At 38.3% G+C, this 18,647-nt stretch overlaps 3 protein-coding genes across 4 annotated transcripts in view; all 3 read right to left on the bottom strand.

Annotated features, from left to right (window-relative positions):
- Positions 1-5,892, bottom strand: part of LOC107036059 — a 76,351-nt gene extending 70,459 nt beyond the window's left edge. Inside the window, exon 1 of one of the 2 annotated variants that reach the window (XM_015253781.1) lies at positions 5,489-5,892. The gene's annotated coding sequence lies outside the window, so the exon portion shown is untranslated. Of the gene's footprint in view, positions 1-4,550; positions 4,634-5,488 lie in introns of those variants that run through there. The other variant, XM_015253782.1, reaches the window with a different exon arrangement.
- Positions 5,893-11,693: 5,801 nt separating this feature from the next.
- On the bottom strand, positions 11,694-14,482 carry LOC107036007. Its single transcript, XM_015253687.1, has 6 exons — positions 14,419-14,482; positions 14,150-14,339; positions 13,877-13,991; positions 13,602-13,809; positions 13,335-13,519; positions 11,694-11,876 (listed from the first exon to the last, which is right to left on the bottom strand). Exons 1-6 carry the CDS (start codon positions 14,480-14,482, stop codon positions 11,694-11,696), a joined length of 945 nt encoding a protein of 314 aa, XP_015109173.1.
- Positions 14,483-14,641: 159 nt separating this feature from the next.
- LOC107035968 (hapless 2) overlaps positions 14,642-18,647 on the bottom strand; it is a 5,173-nt gene continuing 1,167 nt past the window's right edge. The window contains exons 3-9 of the mRNA XM_015253637.1: positions 18,354-18,508; positions 18,098-18,282; positions 16,860-17,053; positions 16,407-16,654; positions 15,258-15,530; positions 14,880-15,187; positions 14,642-14,809 (exon numbers count right to left, since the gene is read on the bottom strand). Coding sequence (XP_015109123.1) covers positions 14,642-14,809; positions 14,880-15,187; positions 15,258-15,530; positions 16,407-16,654; positions 16,860-17,053; positions 18,098-18,282; positions 18,354-18,508 — 1,531 coding nt within the window. The remainder of the gene's footprint in view (positions 14,810-14,879; positions 15,188-15,257; positions 15,531-16,406; positions 16,655-16,859; positions 17,054-18,097; positions 18,283-18,353; positions 18,509-18,647) is intronic.

Raw genomic sequence — 18,647 nt, 5'->3', positions numbered from 1 at the left:
CTCAGGAATCGAATGGAATAGGTTTTAAGGCTCTATCTCTCATAGTTTCCGAGATAATCGCAAAAAACGAAAATCCCAAAAAAAATTAATTTAATTCATCTTGTATGGGCTGTAGGAAGTGGAAAAACGCAATTCTCAGTCGTCCATCTGCCTATACGGAACCTAAATTTCCTCAGGAATCGAATGCAATAGGTTTTAAGGCTCTATCTCGCATAGTTTCCGAGATAATCGCGAAAAATGAAAGTGCCAAAAAAAATTAATTTAATTCATCTTGTATGGGCTGTAGGAAGTGGAAAAACGCAATTCTCAGGCGTCCATCTGCCTATACGGAACCTAAATTTCCTCAGGAATCGAATGCAATAGGTTTTAAGGCTCTATCTCGCATAGTTTCCGAGATAATCGCGAAAAATGAAAGTGCCAAAAAAAATTAATTTAATTCATCTTGTATGGGCTGTAGGAAGTGGAAAAACGCAATTCTCAGGCGTCCATCTGCCTATACGGAACCTAAATTTCCTCAGGAATCGAATGCAATAGGTTTTAAGGCTCTATCTCGCATAGTTTCCGAGATAATCGCGAAAAATGAAAGTGCCAAAAAAAATTAATTTAATTCATCTTGTATAAGGCCTAGGAAGTGGAAAAACGCAATTCTGAACCATCTATAGGCAAGTGGATTCTTTTTCATTCGTTTTTTTCATACATCTCTCATTCGTCCCCTTTGTTGATCGTTTTTCCCTCATGCTGCTCGAGTCGAGACATCCTGTGTTATTGCACAGAAACTCGCTTGCACACAATCTAACCCATCCTGTGTATCACAGGAGTGGATCTGGTCTGGTGAGATACATACACCGGAGCGAATGATATCGTCTTTCCTGCAGCCGTGGAGCTCCGGGGGATTACTGGCTACAGGTGTGTCGGGTAGTTAATAGAGTTAATACAGTGGAACAGAATTTACAGGCTGCCGAGGTTACATCAATTTTTTACGTTGAAATGAAAGGAAAAAATATATTCTACCGCCATTACTTTTGAATGGGAGAAACATTCTCTTGGGATTTTTAGTTGTGCGGCGAACAAAGGGAATTGAGGGGATTGAGATACTTTCACTATTATGGAGTGATTTTCTCTGGGGAATTCAGTTTTTTAGTTGAGAATGGTCGTTTGATTCAACGATTCTTTAATTCTGCGCTCATTCAATCGACGATATCTCCTGACCAAATGATGCAATTTAAAGGAGTCAAATCTCATTCTAAAACCGGAAAAAATATCTTCAAAATGAGAGAACAACTGGAAGTATTCACAGTTGAAAAAAAATCATTTCACCCACTTTTTATTCCTCTTTTTTTAAATCACAATTTAGTGTAAAAGTTCGACATGTTTTCACTCCATTCAAGCGAAAGATTTTAAATAACGTCTTCCTGAATTGGCAAAGTCGGTCGAGGATAAATAAATGATTGGAAATATTGGCTGTCGCCCGTGGGCGCATTGAATGCACAAAAAAAAGAAGAAAAAAAACGATTAATAACGAAGAGGAGTTGAGAATCACGTGGAATAAGCGTGAAAATACTCTGGCAGCATCCGATATTTGTATGAACCGAGTCGACATCGAGTGAAACGTGTGGGTGACGCTTAAACCCTCTTAACCCTTCAATTGATCGCACGACCGATTCTCTAATCCGATTGTGTGTCCCCTTCTCTCCACATGACACGTGAAAAATAACACGATTAAAAGGTGAGAGAATGCTCTATTGCGAGGGAAAAATTAAAACATTATTTATAATTCTTCGAGCAATTGTCGCGTTCCGAATAATTCACCATTTAAAAAATAATGAAAGGCAGAGAAATGAGATTATAATGAATCCAACTTCCTCCCGTATTCATTAGGACGTTGATATGGCAGACGAGAGAAAGGGATATCTAAAAAAAGAAAATTAAACCGAAATAAAGAAATGAGGAGGAATAATGAATGGGTAAAAAGGACACTGGGTATAGTGTCTTGCTCTCACTTCCGAGAACGGATCTTCGAGGAATGCCAGGGCCGTCGCTACACAGAAGGGTCGACCTCACCTCTCGAAGCCAGCGAGAGGAATGAAATTTTTTTATGAAAGAAAAACTTCAATAATAGAACCACTTAACTTCTCATTTATTCCACTCGATTTTAGTCTCAACTCTTCAACTCGTAAAAGTATTCGAGTGACAGCTTTTTGTTTGCAGATGAGAAAAGAAATGAAATACTTAATTTGGCGGCAAGGGCTTTATTATTCTCGGCAGTGGGCCAGGGGATCAAAAGAAAAGTTGAAAAAAAAATTTTCCCTCACCGCGTGGGTCGGAAGGAGCCCCTTCTGCGACACATGCTGGACCCCCTCGACTCTCACAATCAGTCCTTGCTGAGGACAAAGTGAGGAGGAAGGAGAGAGATAGCATTGTGAAATCAGCACTTGGAATTGTTGAAATTCTCGGAAATTGGGATTTTTTTAAAAAGGAAGAGGAAGTCTTGAATTATTTAAGACTTGGGGGTGCGGTAGCATTTTCTTCGGAATTTCGGAAGTTGGATGTGAATATTCAACGTGTGACGTCCGTCGAAAAATTCATTTCATTCGTTTTCTTTTGTTCAAATGGATTCATATTTTTTTTACGTAAATCGAAGCAGATGACTATTCATTTCACCAATTTATATGATATTCGTAATTAAAAATATCACATTTTACGAACTGAGAGGATAGCCATGTGCGTAAGTCTCAGACTGGGAACCCAAGGGTCGTGGGTTCAAACCCAACCTCCGGCGATTTTTCGCATTTCCTCAAATTTCCAAATCATGTACCATATCAACCAAAAATAAGATATGAAGTAATTTTTTTCCACTATTATATTTTTTACATCCTCTTTTATCACCTTTTTTCGGACGTTTCTCGACTATATATGGGTTGTCCATAAAATGTCACTCGAGTTTTCGGATTGAATATTAAGCAGGATCATTTCAGCTAGCTGATGATAGTGATAAAGTTGGAGAATAAAATGGCCAATAAAAATGCAATAAACTTCAATCTTTCACGATGATAGCTCAACTTACACCACAACCCCAGTTAAATTCACATCCAGACAGTGATATTTTCCAACAAACGACAGCCGATTTCGTCTCATTGATTATTTACCACTGAGTAGTTGTATAATAACTCTCAACCAACATCAACCTCCAATCCTGATCCATTTGAAACGCCCTGGCATTTGAATCAAACCACACAACTCGTAATAATCAAAGGAAAGCATTAACGTATCTGGTTTAACTTCGGGTATGTCTGAACGAAACACTCGACAACAAGTGCATTCACCGTAGATAGAGAGAAGTCTATTCTGACGTATTGTGCACGGCCCGTAGTCTCTCCAGATTCTAAAGTTATACTTGAGCCTGTGGACGTCAATTCTCAATTGTTTAAAGTACTGGGATAGAATGGTAGGAGTGGCCCCAACGTGTACGATTGCTTCACAACACTTGAGCCCTGTCCAGTACGTATGTCCAGCTGTTGTGAATGAGCAGCTATTCAACCGATAAAATGTTCCTTGAACGTGAAATACTCAGCGATAAGAAATCGATGCTATTTTGCTCCGCTTCATGTTCTGAATGTTTTTGTTATCACGATCGTTTCACTTGATTTGTTTATCTCTTTGTTAGTCACCCGGATATTTCATCGACCATTCACACCATGTGTTGGCACATTTATTAGTCTTACTCGGTGCATCATTTATCCACCTGCTGCATGAGTCAATGAATAAAAAAGGAGGTGAATAAATACGGGAAAACACTGCGCAGCAAGATTTTTTATCTATCAGTTGGAAATAATACGATTTGTGTTTTCGATCGTTAATTATTTCGGATCTACAAATCCATATTTTCTGCTTTTATCAGTAATATCACCCGTTTTATCAATTCACTCAAATTTATCATGAATTATTCATTCCGTATAATGAAAACATTTTCATTTAAATAATTGGAATTATTTCTCGGGATGTTGTCCCGGCAAAACGGGCCTATGTCCCAATGCGCGGGATAAATAAATGAATAAATAAATAATGCGGAATTATTTCGGCTCTATAAATTCATGTTTTGTTTTTATCATTACTTGTACCCGTTGTAGCAATTCACTCACCCAGAGAAATAGTTTAATTCAATTTATTATGCGAAATTTATGATGAATTATTTATTTCGTATATCGAAACATTTTCATGGAAATAAATGGAATTATTTTGAGGTTGTGAAAAAAATTAATTTACAAAATTCACCAAAAGGAGGGGAATAAATACTTGTGTTTTCAATCGTTGATTATTTCGGGTCCATAAATTCATATTTTTTGTTTTTATCGTTTCTTTTACCCGTTTTAGAATTTCACTGCGTCAGAAAAATAGTTTAATTTAATTTATGATATGAAATTTATGATGAATTATTCATTTCATATGATCAAAACATTTTTATTGAAATAAATTAAATTATTTCTCGGGGTGTTGGCCCTGTAAATATATGCCCTAGCTTCCAGTTACAAAAAAAAATTGACAAAACTCACCAAAAAGAGGTGAATAAATACTTGTGATTTCAATGGTCAACAATTTCGGGCCTACAAATTCCTATTTTCTGTTTTTATCATTACTTTTACCCATTTTATCAATTCACTCACCCACCCAAATAGTCTAATTCACTTTATTACATTAAAATTTATAATGAAATGAAATTTATAACGAATTATTCATTCCACAACCAAAACATTTTCACTGAAATAAATGGAACTACTTCTCGGGGTGTTGTCCCGGCAAAAAGGGCCTGCGTGTACCAACACCCAGAATAAATAAATAAATAAGTAATGCGGAATGATTTCACAGTAACAAAAAAAATAATTGACAAAACTCACCAAAAAGAGGTGAATAAATACTTGTGATTTCAATGGTCAACAATTTCGGGCCTACAAATTCCTATTTTCTGCTTTTATCATTACTTTTACCCATTTTATCAATTCACTCACCCACCGAAATAGTCTAATTCACTTTATTACATTAAAATTTATAATGAAATGAAATTTATAACGAATTATTCATTCCACAACCAAAACATTTTCACTGAAATAAATGGAACTACTTCTCGGGGTGTTGTCCCGGCAGAAAGGGCCTGCGTGACTCAACTGTGGGTCCCAACACCCAGAATAAATAAATAAATAAACAAGCAGGGTAAACTGCCCAGTAGAGGGACGCCTAAGAAAACCACCCAGTAGATGGACGTTTGTTTTGTAACAGTTGAAAAAAAAATTGATCGAAAAAAAATCGTCACTCAGGGGTTAGGAATCACAACAGTTAGTGAAAATTCAAAGCAACAATTCGCATTTCAGTATTTTTTGCGTAATTTTCTCCCCAAAAGTAGCTCGTCCATCTATAGGGCATTGTCCATCCACTGGGTAGCTTACCCTAATGCGGAATTATTTCAGTTACAAAAAAAATAATTGACAAAACTCACCAAATGCGAAACAAGCGTACCATTCCTTCTCCCTCCCAACGGAATCCACAAAATCCACTCAATGAACGAAACCAATTAAAACAAACTCACAAATCACTGATAACACAACTATTGTCGTCCCGATGCCGAGGTTATATTTACGAGTCTATCGTAAAAATATAAAACGAACAAACTCAGAGTGAGCTATCTTGCGAGTTGTGGGGGAATCGATGACTCCCCGACCGTCTGCTACACCGAAAGATTGCGGGTGCAGAAGGTCTATTTCGGGATTATTATTTTCTTCCACTCGACGGAATTCCTCATTATCCACAAACACCAACGCTTTTCACGCAACTGACTAATTTTTCTCGATGAAGGAAACGGGAGAAAAAAAATGAGACAGGAGGGACGGCCATGTGCACTCGGCGGGACTGTTTCACACACTGAGAGACGCCGCTGGGTCGCACTCGGGCCCCAGCGCTGGACCCCCACGTGGGCAGGCCCCTACTCCTTCGATCCTATTCAACGATCACTCGACTTTATCTCAACAGAGAAAGACCTTCGGTTGTGCCGAGTTACTGCGGCCCATTGTTCGGAGGGGGGAGTGTGCGTGTGTGAGATAAAATTGTTGGTAACAGACACCACAATGACGTAGTGAGGGATCAATTACGGGAAAATTGTGAGATGAATTGTTTCCGAGAGATTTTATCCGTGGAGAATTAATTGGTGAGTTTATTGAATATTGAGTTTCAGGATTTTTGCATTTTTGGGGGTTATTTTTATTGTTATTATGATGTTTGAAATTTGCTGAGGAAAAGGTTTTTTCATCACGCTGTGACGAAAAGTGAACTTTTCATGAGAATTCATGAACTATTCATGAGAAACCCTTGTCTGACCGATTTTCAAACTTTTCTCCAGGGAATTTTGGAAAAACCACTGGAAAAATCACTGGAGTTTCAGAAAATCCTAGATATATCACTGGGGTGATTGACTCTAGTGATATTCTGATGTTGACAATGCCAATCACGTCATTTATACAGGAGAAATACTTATCTTAGCCATTTTGAAACATTTCTCTAGGAAAATTTAGAAGAACTACTAGAGCGAATCACTCCAAAATCTAATCAGGTCTAAGTTACATGAAGACGTATCGATTGGAGAAAAAAAAAGTTAAATCGGACCATTCGTTCACGAGAAATCGTTGACCAAAATTTTGACCACATACGTACAAAGTAATACACACACACACACCCACAGACATTTTGTTAAAAACTATCGAGGAACATTAGAAACACCTTGAAACGTGGAGATATCATGGAAAATCGATTTTTCATTTTCGGGGGCATTACAATAACTTCCCTGTCCGGGAAGTTAAAAATGAATAAATTTTGATTAAAAAATCAAAATTCGTGACATCTTGATTATTGTTTTATTGAATAATTGAGAATAATTTTTTTATAAAAAAAGTCATTAAAAATAGCTTAAAAACTAGTATTTAAAAACTTTTGACCCATTAGTGACTCTTCAGTTAATTTTTCGGGATTTAATTTGAGATAATATATTATCTTTATCATTATAATGCAGTTATATTTGCAATTGTTATGAAAAACTAAATATTGTCAGAATAATGCAATAGGAATGATAAAATCAATTATCAAAAGATTCATAAATTATTTTAAATTTTATTCTCAAGATAAGACACTTGACTGACATTGCATCTTTTTATTTTATCCTCCGAAAAGACCAGAGGTATTTTATTTTACGAGAAAATTTGATGAAAATTGCGGAGGTCAGGAGCCAAATAAATTATTTTGATACGAAGAGCCACAATTTTGCGGTGATGAAACCCTAGCTCGGTTGTACGGTAGTACAGCGTTTATGACTGCAGTTCTGTTTCCCTCCAGTCAACAGCCTAGCTTCAGCTGTATTTTTAGCGGGTATTTGTGTGGTTACATTGTTGGAAACTTTTGTTGGGGCTTCCTTTTTGTGTTTCTCGGGGGTCTTTGAGGGGCATGAATGTGCTCAGAAATTTTGCTTATTTAGATGTCAGAGAGGGACTAGGATTAATTCACAACGTTAGTTCATGTAGAAATATTGTTGATTTTCTGCGCCGGACGAATTTTTTGAACAGCCCTCGGACTAATTTCTTCCGCTTCACATACGTTTTTTCTCTTCAACCAATCTTCGATAATTCCGGCAGTCGTGACAAAGAAGTTTATCCACTTATCAAAGCCAAGAACAAGATTCCTCGCGTAGACCGGGTGCAGCCAATCAAGAAACTCCAATGTGTCATTTATACTTTCCCTCCCTGTTTCTCTATTTTCAATTTTCCTCCTCTCCCCGTCCCGTGAAGTTCGCATTTGCCAGCGACGATCCGTGGGAGATGAGAAAATGAAACGAGCACAAGAGAGCGTCATCTTGGTGAACCAGTACCAGTGATGGGGTTGTGTATGTGTCGCAAAACAGAAGCGAGCCCGATAGGAATGAGAAAAATATATAAAAGGAGAAAAGTATCTTTATCACCGGTATATAACGGTAATCACACGGCCAGTGTATGGACTAAGCGGAAGAGATTTCGCTGCGGCTGGGGAATTAGGTTCTTCGGGGTTATCGCCTTGGTCAACCCAGATTATAACGGGGAATTGTTGAATGGTGAAACCCTTCGTCGGGAGTTCATTAACGATTGATTCAACAGTGTGGGGTAAATAAAGCAACCCCGGGGATTTTCCATCATAAAAATCACAATGAAAAACCATTTTTAAAGGGAAATTAGTTTTTCTGAGAAGGGAACAGACGGGTAATAATATTAGATTTCGGAAATATTAAGAAGGATTGTCTCATTGTATTGTACAAAGTTTAACTGTGTTTATCAAAATTTAAAATATTGTAAAATTTAATAACTAAGTTTTTCGATTATTCGTGAAGATTTGATTTTTCTTTAATGTAAAGTTTTCGTTGAAAAATTAATTCTATTTTTAGGTACTTGATTTTCGATTATTCAAATAATCGTCAACCTTCATGCCTAAATTATCAGTTGATGGATTATTTCACAATTTTAATGTGAAAATTGATGGTTAATTTAATATTAAAAATTTTCAAGATTTATGTTAAAAATTGACATCTTTATGGTTTAACGATAATTATGATTCATGGATATGCCTATTTCTGGAGTTGAAACACGTATTAAAGTTTGTTTTGTATTTTAGAAAATTGATTATTTATAAATTATCGTAATTTTCAAAAATTACAATTTTTTAATTATTTCATCAATCTTCCTCCAAAAGTAAACTCTCTAATTTTTTTTCAGATTTAAAAAATGTTTTCTAATAATTCAATATAGAAAGCTCTGAATCTCCCTTCGAATTACTTTTCAATAATTTTTTTCGTTTTCCAATTTTTCCCTTTTGCGCTGCATTAATATTCCACTCAATATAAATAATTGCAGACAATACCTGAACCCACGGGGATAGAGACCCTGGAGGCCCCACTGGCAAACATCCATTTTCAATTGATCGATTCCCAAATCCAGAAAATAAATCCCGAAAGAAGCCCCCGCAATGCTGAAAAAATCCATTTCCGCGGAGTGGATTTACACCCACCTGAAACAAAAAAAAATACATAAATGAAAAGTTTTTTATTCCCTGAATCTGAGCTCCGGAAAAATGTATAAAGGATTGAATGGAATCCCTGGTGAGATTTTGCACAGTGGATGGGTCCTTCTGTCAACGGTCCACGACAATGGTGATTAACACTGAGAACAAAAGCATAAGCGCTTTGACCGCCGTGAATATGCCTATCCGTACCTCATGACCGTACAAACGCGTGGCCATTGTTTTAAATGTTCGAATAACACGTCTGGCGGTGTACGAGTACAATACCCCAATCTCCGCACTTTGGTGCCTTTTTCAACATTGTTTATCACGCCTTGGTTATTTATCAAGAGCCAGGTGAGAGGGATTTCACACAAAAGGTGTCGTTTAATGCCTCAATCCATTCAATGTTACCCCAAGCCTCAAATAATTTATTTTTCATCCAATAAAACTCCTTATTTGGAATTTTTTATTCATTTCAATGAAAATCTTTTAATTATATTGAATGAATAATTTATTTAGAGGCCTCAGAAGTAAGAAAAACTTCTAGAATACGTGGAAAACTTGGCGAAATGAATTCTCAGCTGAAAGGGGGTGAAAAAATCTGAAAGATAGATTTTTAAAAATGTTCCTTTCATAAGAATCGGATGAGACAATTTAGAAGTTATTTGAAGTAGATGAATAGCTTTAAGGAATGTTTAAAGATGCGAGGTGAGAGCACCGCCATATTTGAAATCCCTAGAGGCAGGGGGAGGCGGGATCCAAGATGGCGGCCGTCACACCCGTCGACCACTTCTCGAAATTCTTCTCTTTATTTCAATGAAAATATTTTAATTAAATTAAAAGTATAATTAATCAAAAGATTTTGCCAGTAAAAAAAAATACTGGAATGCGGGTCAAACTTCGTACCATGAATTTTCATCAAAAGAGAATCAAAAAATCTGAAAAATAACTTCAAGAAAATGTTCCTTCCATAAGAATCGAATGGGACGATTTGGAGTTAATTTGAAGACGATAGACTATTTTAAGACATGTTTAAAGATGCGAGGTGGAGGAGCCGCCATCTTTAACCGCTCTTCCGGCAGAGGGAGGGGTATCCAAGATGGCGGTCCTCAAACCCGCGAACTTCTTGTATTTGAACATTACTTCGAATAATTTATCCCCTGTAGCGACTCCCCCGTGCGCTAATTAAAAAGTATGAAAGAAAATATATCCTCAACCCCCAAAAATTGCTCTGAGAATCACCTGCAATAGCACCGCCACAGAACCAATTCCGAATCCAAAGGCATTGCACATTGAAAGCCACAACCTACCGTAGTTTCCTTATTTATCACCCAAACGTGACTCAGACGATTCGACGAGGTTTTAGAGAGGCACTTTTGACTTCAGGTTTGTTGTTACTGATACCGAGGACATGCACATTGCCGCCCTTTAGGATAGAGGGAGGGGGGGGGGCGCAAATACAGTACGACTCTCCCAGAGTTTTCTCTCTATGGAGTCCGTGAGAAACAAACTGAGAAAACCTGCTAGTCGATGGCTATCAAACCGCAAGAAGAACGACTTGTTTCTACATTGGAATTTTCGATAGCTCTGATGGAGAAGAATTCATTGGCATTAATGCAACACGTGAGCCCGTGCTTTGGAATTATTTAGGAGTTGGCGCAATCGATTGGATTTATGGGGATAACTGTTATCATTTCATCTCAACTTAGTTTTATTACTGCAGTGGAGAGAACTGTTGAGTTTAAATTGGATGAAATAACTCGGTGACATGAGTAAAATTGGAGAATCTGAAGAGACGTTTTTTTTTACTTTCTGCGGGCGCGAAAAATAAGAGAATGCGATTTTTAAAGGCCTAGGGGTTTTCGTAATTACATTTCTCGAAAGGCTAAACGTCCTTAAGGTTAAGGTGGTTGCCCTTACGGCTAGAGTCATTGAGCGTTTTCACAAAAACGAAATTCTAAAAATTATTGTTTTTATGTGTGGAAAAATACAGCAATGACAAGTCTTTTATTCCCTGAATTTTACTTTAATAGTGAAAAGTTTTTAAGGGTCAGAAATTCTTCAAAATCAATTTTTTGAAAAATCAGAAATTTTCGTAAACAAAATTGAATAAAATAACTAATTAAGATGACTAAAATTAAAGAATTTAATATACATAAATGTTAAATGCAATTAAATCTTTTAAATTTAGCATGAATAAATGAATGTATTTAAATTGGTCCTGTAATTGGCCCCATCTTCTCTCGCCTATGATAAAAAAATAAATCTAAAAAATAAGTTTGTATTATTGCGTCTGCTTCCCTCCGGAAGAAAAAAATTAAGAGAATGCGTATCGAGGTGGGTCATCAGATCGTGTAAACGGTGAAAGGGCCTTTCTCTGCACCTCCCAGCGAGACCTGGTGTGAACCCATTCATTCAAAACCGATGACTGGATTATCCTCATAAATATTAATAGGCCCGTTGGAAGAAACAGCCGTAAAAAAATCACTTTAGAGGAAAACACTTTGAAAAAATCCCTCGCAATGAGAGAAATATCCCAAGGAGCGATAAATGAACAGTAAAATTGTCTGGATCAATGCTATTGACGGAAATAAATTCATCAGCAGTTATCATCAACTGAGACTGTAGCCTTGTTATTCACTCAGGTCAGATGGCAAGAATGGTACATTTAGGCAGACAGCTCTAGGTAAAAGTGACAATTCGTTGCTTTCGTAAACTTCTTTAGCATTTTTGAAATTCCTCATGAATAGAGTGCTTTGATGCACCAAGGGGGGAGAGCATGGCTGAGCTACCCCGTCAGCGTCTATTAACCAGTGCTGAAACGAAAAAAGGCTCGTTAGCGTCAATTTGGAATGGAATTTATTCGTCATTTTATGGGTTTTTAATTGCCGTTCGGTAAATCCATTTTTCATGTAAATTCACTTCTTACCATTATCTTAACGGTTAATGTAGAAAAAATTGTGACCTCGTTCAAATTATGTGAACAAATTGTACAGTACGATTATTGTTGAATAAACCGTAGTTAATTATATATTCCGGTCAAATTAAATTCTCGTTAGTTCATTTTTTTATCTCTGTCTCGCATTTATTTCATAGGCATTGTTTATTAGTTTATCGCGGAATTCGACGATAGCTGAAAGAAATATCCATTATTCAAGTAATGGAAATAGTTCATTACTGGTTGTTATTGCAATGAAAATTTTTTAATCACAATTTTTCATTAACAAATCGATGGAAAATTTGGGGATCAATATTATTCGTTGACTGACTAATGGAGAATATTCGATTGTATTTGTTGATTGATTAGCAAAATTGAAAATTTCAAATGTAATTAGACTTGTCTCAAGGAGGGGAACGAGAAAAAACTTCAATTCAACTTCACTAGCACTTTCCACAATGATGTTAACATCGCGATTTAACGCGAAGTGTGAATATCGCAATTTAACGCGAAATGTGAAAATCGCGACTTGCCGCGAAGTGTGAAATCCGCATTTTAGCGCGAAGTGTGAACATCGCGATTTAACGCGAACTGTAAACATCGCGATTCAACGCGAAGTGTGAATATCGCGATTTAACGCGAAGTGTGAACATCGCATTTAAGCGCGAAGTGTGAACATCGCGATTGAACGCGAAGTGTGAAAATCGCGTCTTAACCTAAAGTGTTAAAATGGCGATTTAACGCGAATGGTGAACATCGCGATATAACGCAAAGTGTGAACATCGCGATTTAACGCGTAGTATGTGCATCGCGATTTAACGCGAAGTGTGAACATCGCGATTTAATGCGAAGTATGAGCATCGCGATTTAACGCGAAATGTGAACATCGCGATTTAACGCGAACTGTAAACATCGCGATTCAACGCGAAGTGTGAATATCGCGATTTAACGCGAAGTGCGAACATCGCGATTTAACGCGAACTGTAAACATCGCGATTTAACGCGAAGTGTGAACTTCGCGATTTCTCGCGAAAGTCGCCGTCATTAGACAATGCCCCATACGATTTGTGCCTTCCACGATCAAAAATTTTAACGTTGAGACGCTGTTGAATACAATAAATCATTGAATTAAATTTCAAATACATCGTCACAGAAGTTCCATAATTACGTTGAAGAAGGGTATTGTATTTCACCTGTAAATCCCCGAACTCCCTTCCCCCCCGAGTCGCCCGTAATTCGCAAATATGCAATAAATCTTTACTCACTCACTAATTGAAATTCTCAACTACTGATCGGGTACAATTATGACTTTTTAATTGTCATTGAGGGTATTCACCTGCTTGAAAGGACAGGGGGTGATGAATCTGAAGCCATTATCCTCGGCGTTCATGAAATATCCTCGTAATGAATACATTTTGCCTGCCGGCACTTTCAGGTCACCCAGTGGCTCTCTCAAATTCCTGAAGACTATTCGCTTGCCGAGGAGGTCGTTTACCAATCGCTCCACTGATGAGCTCTTGCCTGCGGTGAAAATATTTTTTCTTAACGGATTTCGAAATTACGGATTTGGGTGTAAAAAACTCTTCTCTGTCCTTCAACTGACGAGATAATTTTCCTGATAAACTGGCGCTCCTCCGGGGCTTCAAGTGCTGTCTCTTGTGCTTTTTCGCTTCCAGAGTTTCTCCAGAATTTTTCAACTCTTGGACTACGTACCGCATGTCTTCAGCCTCGAGCCTTGAATTTTTGCACTCCCCGTACGAAGGAACGGATATCGTTCTCGGAGAAGTCTTTTTATCGGTAATGAGACACATCTGATTGCGGAAATTAGCTCATTAGTGGGGGGTAAAAATGACTTCGGAGGGCGATTGTGGAATTTACTTTGGACTCATCAGCCGAAGCTCGTCTTCTCCTGCAACACGCCTCTGTGCACTGGCAGCAGGCGGCAATGGGATACGTCAGGAAAAAAACTAAATTTAGTAAAAACTCTAATTTTCTACAAATAAAAGAGAAAACGATAATGTAGAGGAATTTTGGAGTTCGACGAATTTACGATTTTGGTAATGGCCTTTTTCCACTCTCACGTCGTTCTACCACTGAACGCTTTGTGCAACCCATTCAAAGTGGAAGAGAGAAAAAAAATTGGTATTCTACCTGCTGCATATTCGGATCGTGCGTGGACTACAGTTTGAATGAATTAAATTCTCTTTGTCACCATTCACTAAACATTTGCATCTGGAATGTGTGGTATAACACTCGTCAATTTTCGTGCCCTCCAAAAGTGTGTCCAATCCCCATTGACTCAATCCTGGGATGCAGAATCCTATCAGCCACTTTATCACACCTTAAAATCCATTAATCAACGTGCTTCAACACTCGAGCGTGTAAAATAATTTTTTTATACTCGATAATCGCTGTATTACCGAGACTCAGGAGCACGACAAGTCCAAGGGCAGTCAGTATCAAAATGTCCTCAAGCACACTCATCAGCTTAAATAATCCAAACCCCTCGACTTTATTAAATACTCGTACATCTCTCGAGTTTATAAATTAAAAATCAGGTTATAAAAAACGTTGAGTAATAAGTAGCTGCATTAAAAAAACAAGCGACTGTATAATTCTAATTAAAAAACTTTCCGCAATAATTCAGAATTTATTCTTCGGCTTGTTGGAAAAATCTTGAAGGGACACTCGAGACCTTTTCAGCTCCGTAATTACGTACTCAGTGTCCTCTTGCTCCAACTTTGAGTTTCTGGTGTCTCCGTAGGATCTCACGGATATCATCCGCGGTCCCTCTTTATCGATCAAACGATCCTGAAACGATTAATCACTGTAACTAAAAGTGAAAAACCCAGCGAGACAATTTCCTGAATTAACAATTCACCTTACTATCATCGGGTGGTCTCGCTCGTCTGCATTTAACAATTTTCCCCATGCAATCGCAGAGAACACAGCACGGATAAATGAACAAGAAGAGAGAATTGATGACAAATTCCACAGTTCTACTGCATAATCGAACAGTTCGTCTGCCAGTGTCTGGATGAATGGGAATGCCCTCATCATCAGTAACGACACACCTACACTTGAGCTCGGGCTCGTAGTACTCCTCAATTCTTAATCCAGCAACGAGATTATTCAATCCCCAGCGACCAACGGGGGGAGATAGAACTCCAATAATCCACTTAACGATTCCTAAATTACGATCAGTGTGAAAATACCATTAATAAGTCTAGAAACTCAAAGCCAACAATGAATAATCTACCGAGTGCCAGGAAAATGGTGAAGATAATGGTGATGATTATGATAATGTCAATGGCCATTTTAAATAGTCCCAAAGTTCTGGGATTGATTGCCGGCACTGGACCACGGAATCCAGCTTGATGATAATGCTCAGGTGTCATCGGTAAGCATGAAAATCCACGGGGGCTTTCATAGCACGTGCAAATGCAGTGCCAGAGGCAGAAACAACGATTCATCTTGTGCACTATGATCCTCCTAGCAGCCACCAACTCACCACGATAGTTTATCACTTCAACTGCAAACATTCATCCAAGCGTATATTAGCCATCCAGCTCAGTGTACAAACTCACGTGAGCATAATATTGTTCACAGTGCTGAGGGGCAAATTGCTCTCAAAGATTATTGGTTACAGTGCCAGGGGTTGAGATGAAATTTTGAATTTACTGGGGAGTGGCGGACGATTGAGGATGTCTCGGTGCGGAGATTGGAAAATCAATAATATCTATTATTCATTTTTTAATATCCCAGTGATTATTGGCCTTTGCGGTCGTTGGCAGACTCCAAGTGGATCGTTAACACGTGGGAAATTGCTTTCGTCACAACACCGTTAGCGTAGCTATGGTAATAAATTGGCAATTTAGTTTCGAATGGAATTTCTATGATGATGGATTTTTAATTGAATTCTTTGATTCATTGAATTCAATCTTGCTGCAATGTTGGCGGACAATGTTGGCTGCCAACATTGTTCGCGAACATTGCCCCAACATTATCCGCCAACATCACCCGCGAACATTGTTCCAACAATGTTCGCCAACATCGGCCGCGAACATTGCCCCAACATTATCCGCCAACATCGCCCGCGAGCATTGCTCCAACATTGTCCGCCAACATCGCCCGAGAATATTACCCCAACATTATCCGCCAACATCGCCCGCGAACATTGCTCCAACATTAGCCGCCACTTTTCCCTGGCCATTGTTTTCCAAAAATATTTTTTCAACAACAGATAATGCAATCAATCACGAAAAAAAACTGTCGTCACATGACTGTAATAAATTTTTCATGACGAAAAAAAAAGGATCGTCATTTTCATATCCCCAATCACAGGCAGGGGCTGAACCCCCTTAATATCCAATAACTCTTTGATGTTTGTCATTCATGAGATGTATACCATTGCACTTGAATCTGTCAATGACAACTCCCCCAGGGATATCCAGAGTCACTAGTGAATCGTGCTGGGGTGGAACTCGGTATTTTCGTGTGATTGCATGCGCCCAAGAGTTCGGTAATCCCGATGGACAGCCAACGATACGTGCCTGATAATCTGAAGACACTAATCCCGTGTTCGTTAGCCTGATCGACAGTTTTATTATTTCGGCTGTTGCAACAACGTGGACCTCAGTTATACGTGCATCCGAGCTGTTGGATTTTTAATGTCACATTCGTGGGTTTCAGGAGTTAATTAAATTGGCTTTGTGAAAAAATCATCTACTCCACGTCCAAGTTAATTGAAATCGCAGTAATAAAATGTATTTTTGGGGGGTGGGCACTCTTATTTTTCGGCTAATTTAATTAAAATGGAGTGGAGAATTTTAATGAATTCATACTCTGGATTGAAATGTACCCAGTAGTGATGACGTTATTGTCATCAGCCGTGACCTCAATCTCGAGGGTAGACACGTGATGGTTATTTTGCACAAGACCGAGATACTCTCGTCCTTCACCAGCATCAGTCACGTTGTACTTGATGGGATTGACTGGTACCTCGGCGAAATTGCTCAGGAAGTAGCAGCCCGGTTTACCGGACTGACGGGCATTCTGTTAATAAACAAAGCCACAGAACTACATTTTTTATTTTTTAATGGGAAAAAAATCCATCAATGTCAATCAAACGCTCGAAACTTCAGCGACAGATCTCCATTAATATTCTTGTCTCAAACCGATTTTTTTGTCACAGATAAATTTTTAATAATTAACGACTGAACTGTCAATGATTGTAGTGAAGCGGTAAAATGGTTTACGTGGATTTAGGATTCAGCTGAGGTTTGGAGGAATATCTCCGAATGTGAGGGGAATGAGGGAATTTTTGAAATGACTTTTTTTGAAGAGCGAATTGAGGGATATAAAAAGGGTCATGATGGTCAAAAAGGTTTATGTGTGAAAATAAGGGTCACGAGGGTCAAAAAGGTTCACAAGGGTCGCAAGGTCCCAAGGCTCAAAATAAGGGTCATAAGGGTATTAATACGTCAAAGATATTTCGATTTGATATAAATTAATGAAAAATATTTTGTGGTTGGGGCCTGATCCCGCAAGTTTAGGGGAGGTAAAAGATCACATTTCTCATTTCTCTCTATAATTTTTCAATCTAGAATTACGTAATGGAAAATGAAAAATTTAGAGTGGTTGTACCTCACTAGAACCGGCGTTGGTTGGAGCCTTTCTTGTGAATACGATAGTTGTATAATATTGATTGTGAACTGCTGGGAGCGAGCGAAGCGAGCAGGGGGGCCAAGCCCCTCCCGGGGTTGGCGAGCGAAGCGATCAGGGGGCGGAGCCCCCTAGTTAACGAAAATTTTGCCATCTCCCTTAGATTTCGAGATATTCATCGAAAACTCGCCAATACTTAAAATCGAATTGAACTGTTTCACCGCTTCGCTACTGAATTCACTTCGTTATTCTATCATCACGAATTTCTCGAGGAATATCAACAAATCTATCCCTTTAATTCACCTGTCACGGGAGTTTCATCGAATGTCAGAAGACAATTATTCCCCCAATGATGAGAAATTCGATACCCGCGGAGTAGTGAATTCCCCCTCAAGGGATTTTAATTTTTTACTATTTAAAATGAAAAAAAACTACCACATCGTGCCGCCAGTAGTCAAGGGGCTGATTCCTCAGGCAACTGCCGCGTTTACGTGCGCATCGATCTTTCTGCATGACAAAAGCTGAAAAACCAACTCCAGCCTTGTCGCACTCGCGCCCCTCGCTGGTTATTTGATTCGATGGAATTATCAGATACTCGCTCATTCCCTCTGAGGTTTTTCCACCCGGAAAAAAAAAACATATAAATGTATTTCATAAATTGGGGATGAGTATCGACAATCTGGAAATGGAGTACCTGATTTTTTATCAATATTTTCAACGAGTGGAATCAACAGCCTCTGGGTATTTGGATTCAAACTCAATTCTGGGGCTTCTGATTTTTCCTGGGTGTATGTGAAAACTATCGTTGGAATTTTATCTCTCTGATGTCTCGTAAAAGTTCCTAATCTGGGAAATGAAGTTTCTGGTCTATTCTCTTATGTTATATTTTTGACTTTATTTCTCAGGGTTTAACAAGCAGTATGGGAATAGATAAGAGTATCTATGGCTCGTCTGTTGTCGGCGAATGGGGAGACTTTTTGGGGGG

The sequence above is a fragment of the Diachasma alloeum genome, unplaced genomic scaffold (genome assembly GCF_001412515.2).
Source record: "Diachasma alloeum isolate Michigan unplaced genomic scaffold, Dall2.0 Dall_scaffold_00203, whole genome shotgun sequence".
Classification (NCBI taxonomy): domain Eukaryota; kingdom Metazoa; phylum Arthropoda; class Insecta; order Hymenoptera; family Braconidae; genus Diachasma; species Diachasma alloeum.
The sequence above is the reverse complement of the archived record's forward strand: the minus strand, read 5'-3'. Positions and strand labels throughout refer to the sequence as shown.

Bases quoted from the DNA above. Each gene is read 5' to 3' on its own strand.
- LOC107036007 (XM_015253687.1), bottom strand. From the start codon at position 14,482: ATGAGTGTGCTTGAGGACATTTTGATACTGACTGCCCTTGGACTTGTC. The intron at 14,340-14,418 runs GTAATACAGCGA...ATGGATTTTAAG, and splicing joins TGTCGTGCTCCTGAGTCTCG to GTGTGATAAAGTGGCTGATA. The intron at 13,992-14,149 runs GTAGAATACCAA...TTTTATTTGTAG, and splicing joins ACGATCCGAATATGCAGCAG to AAAATTAGAGTTTTTACTAA.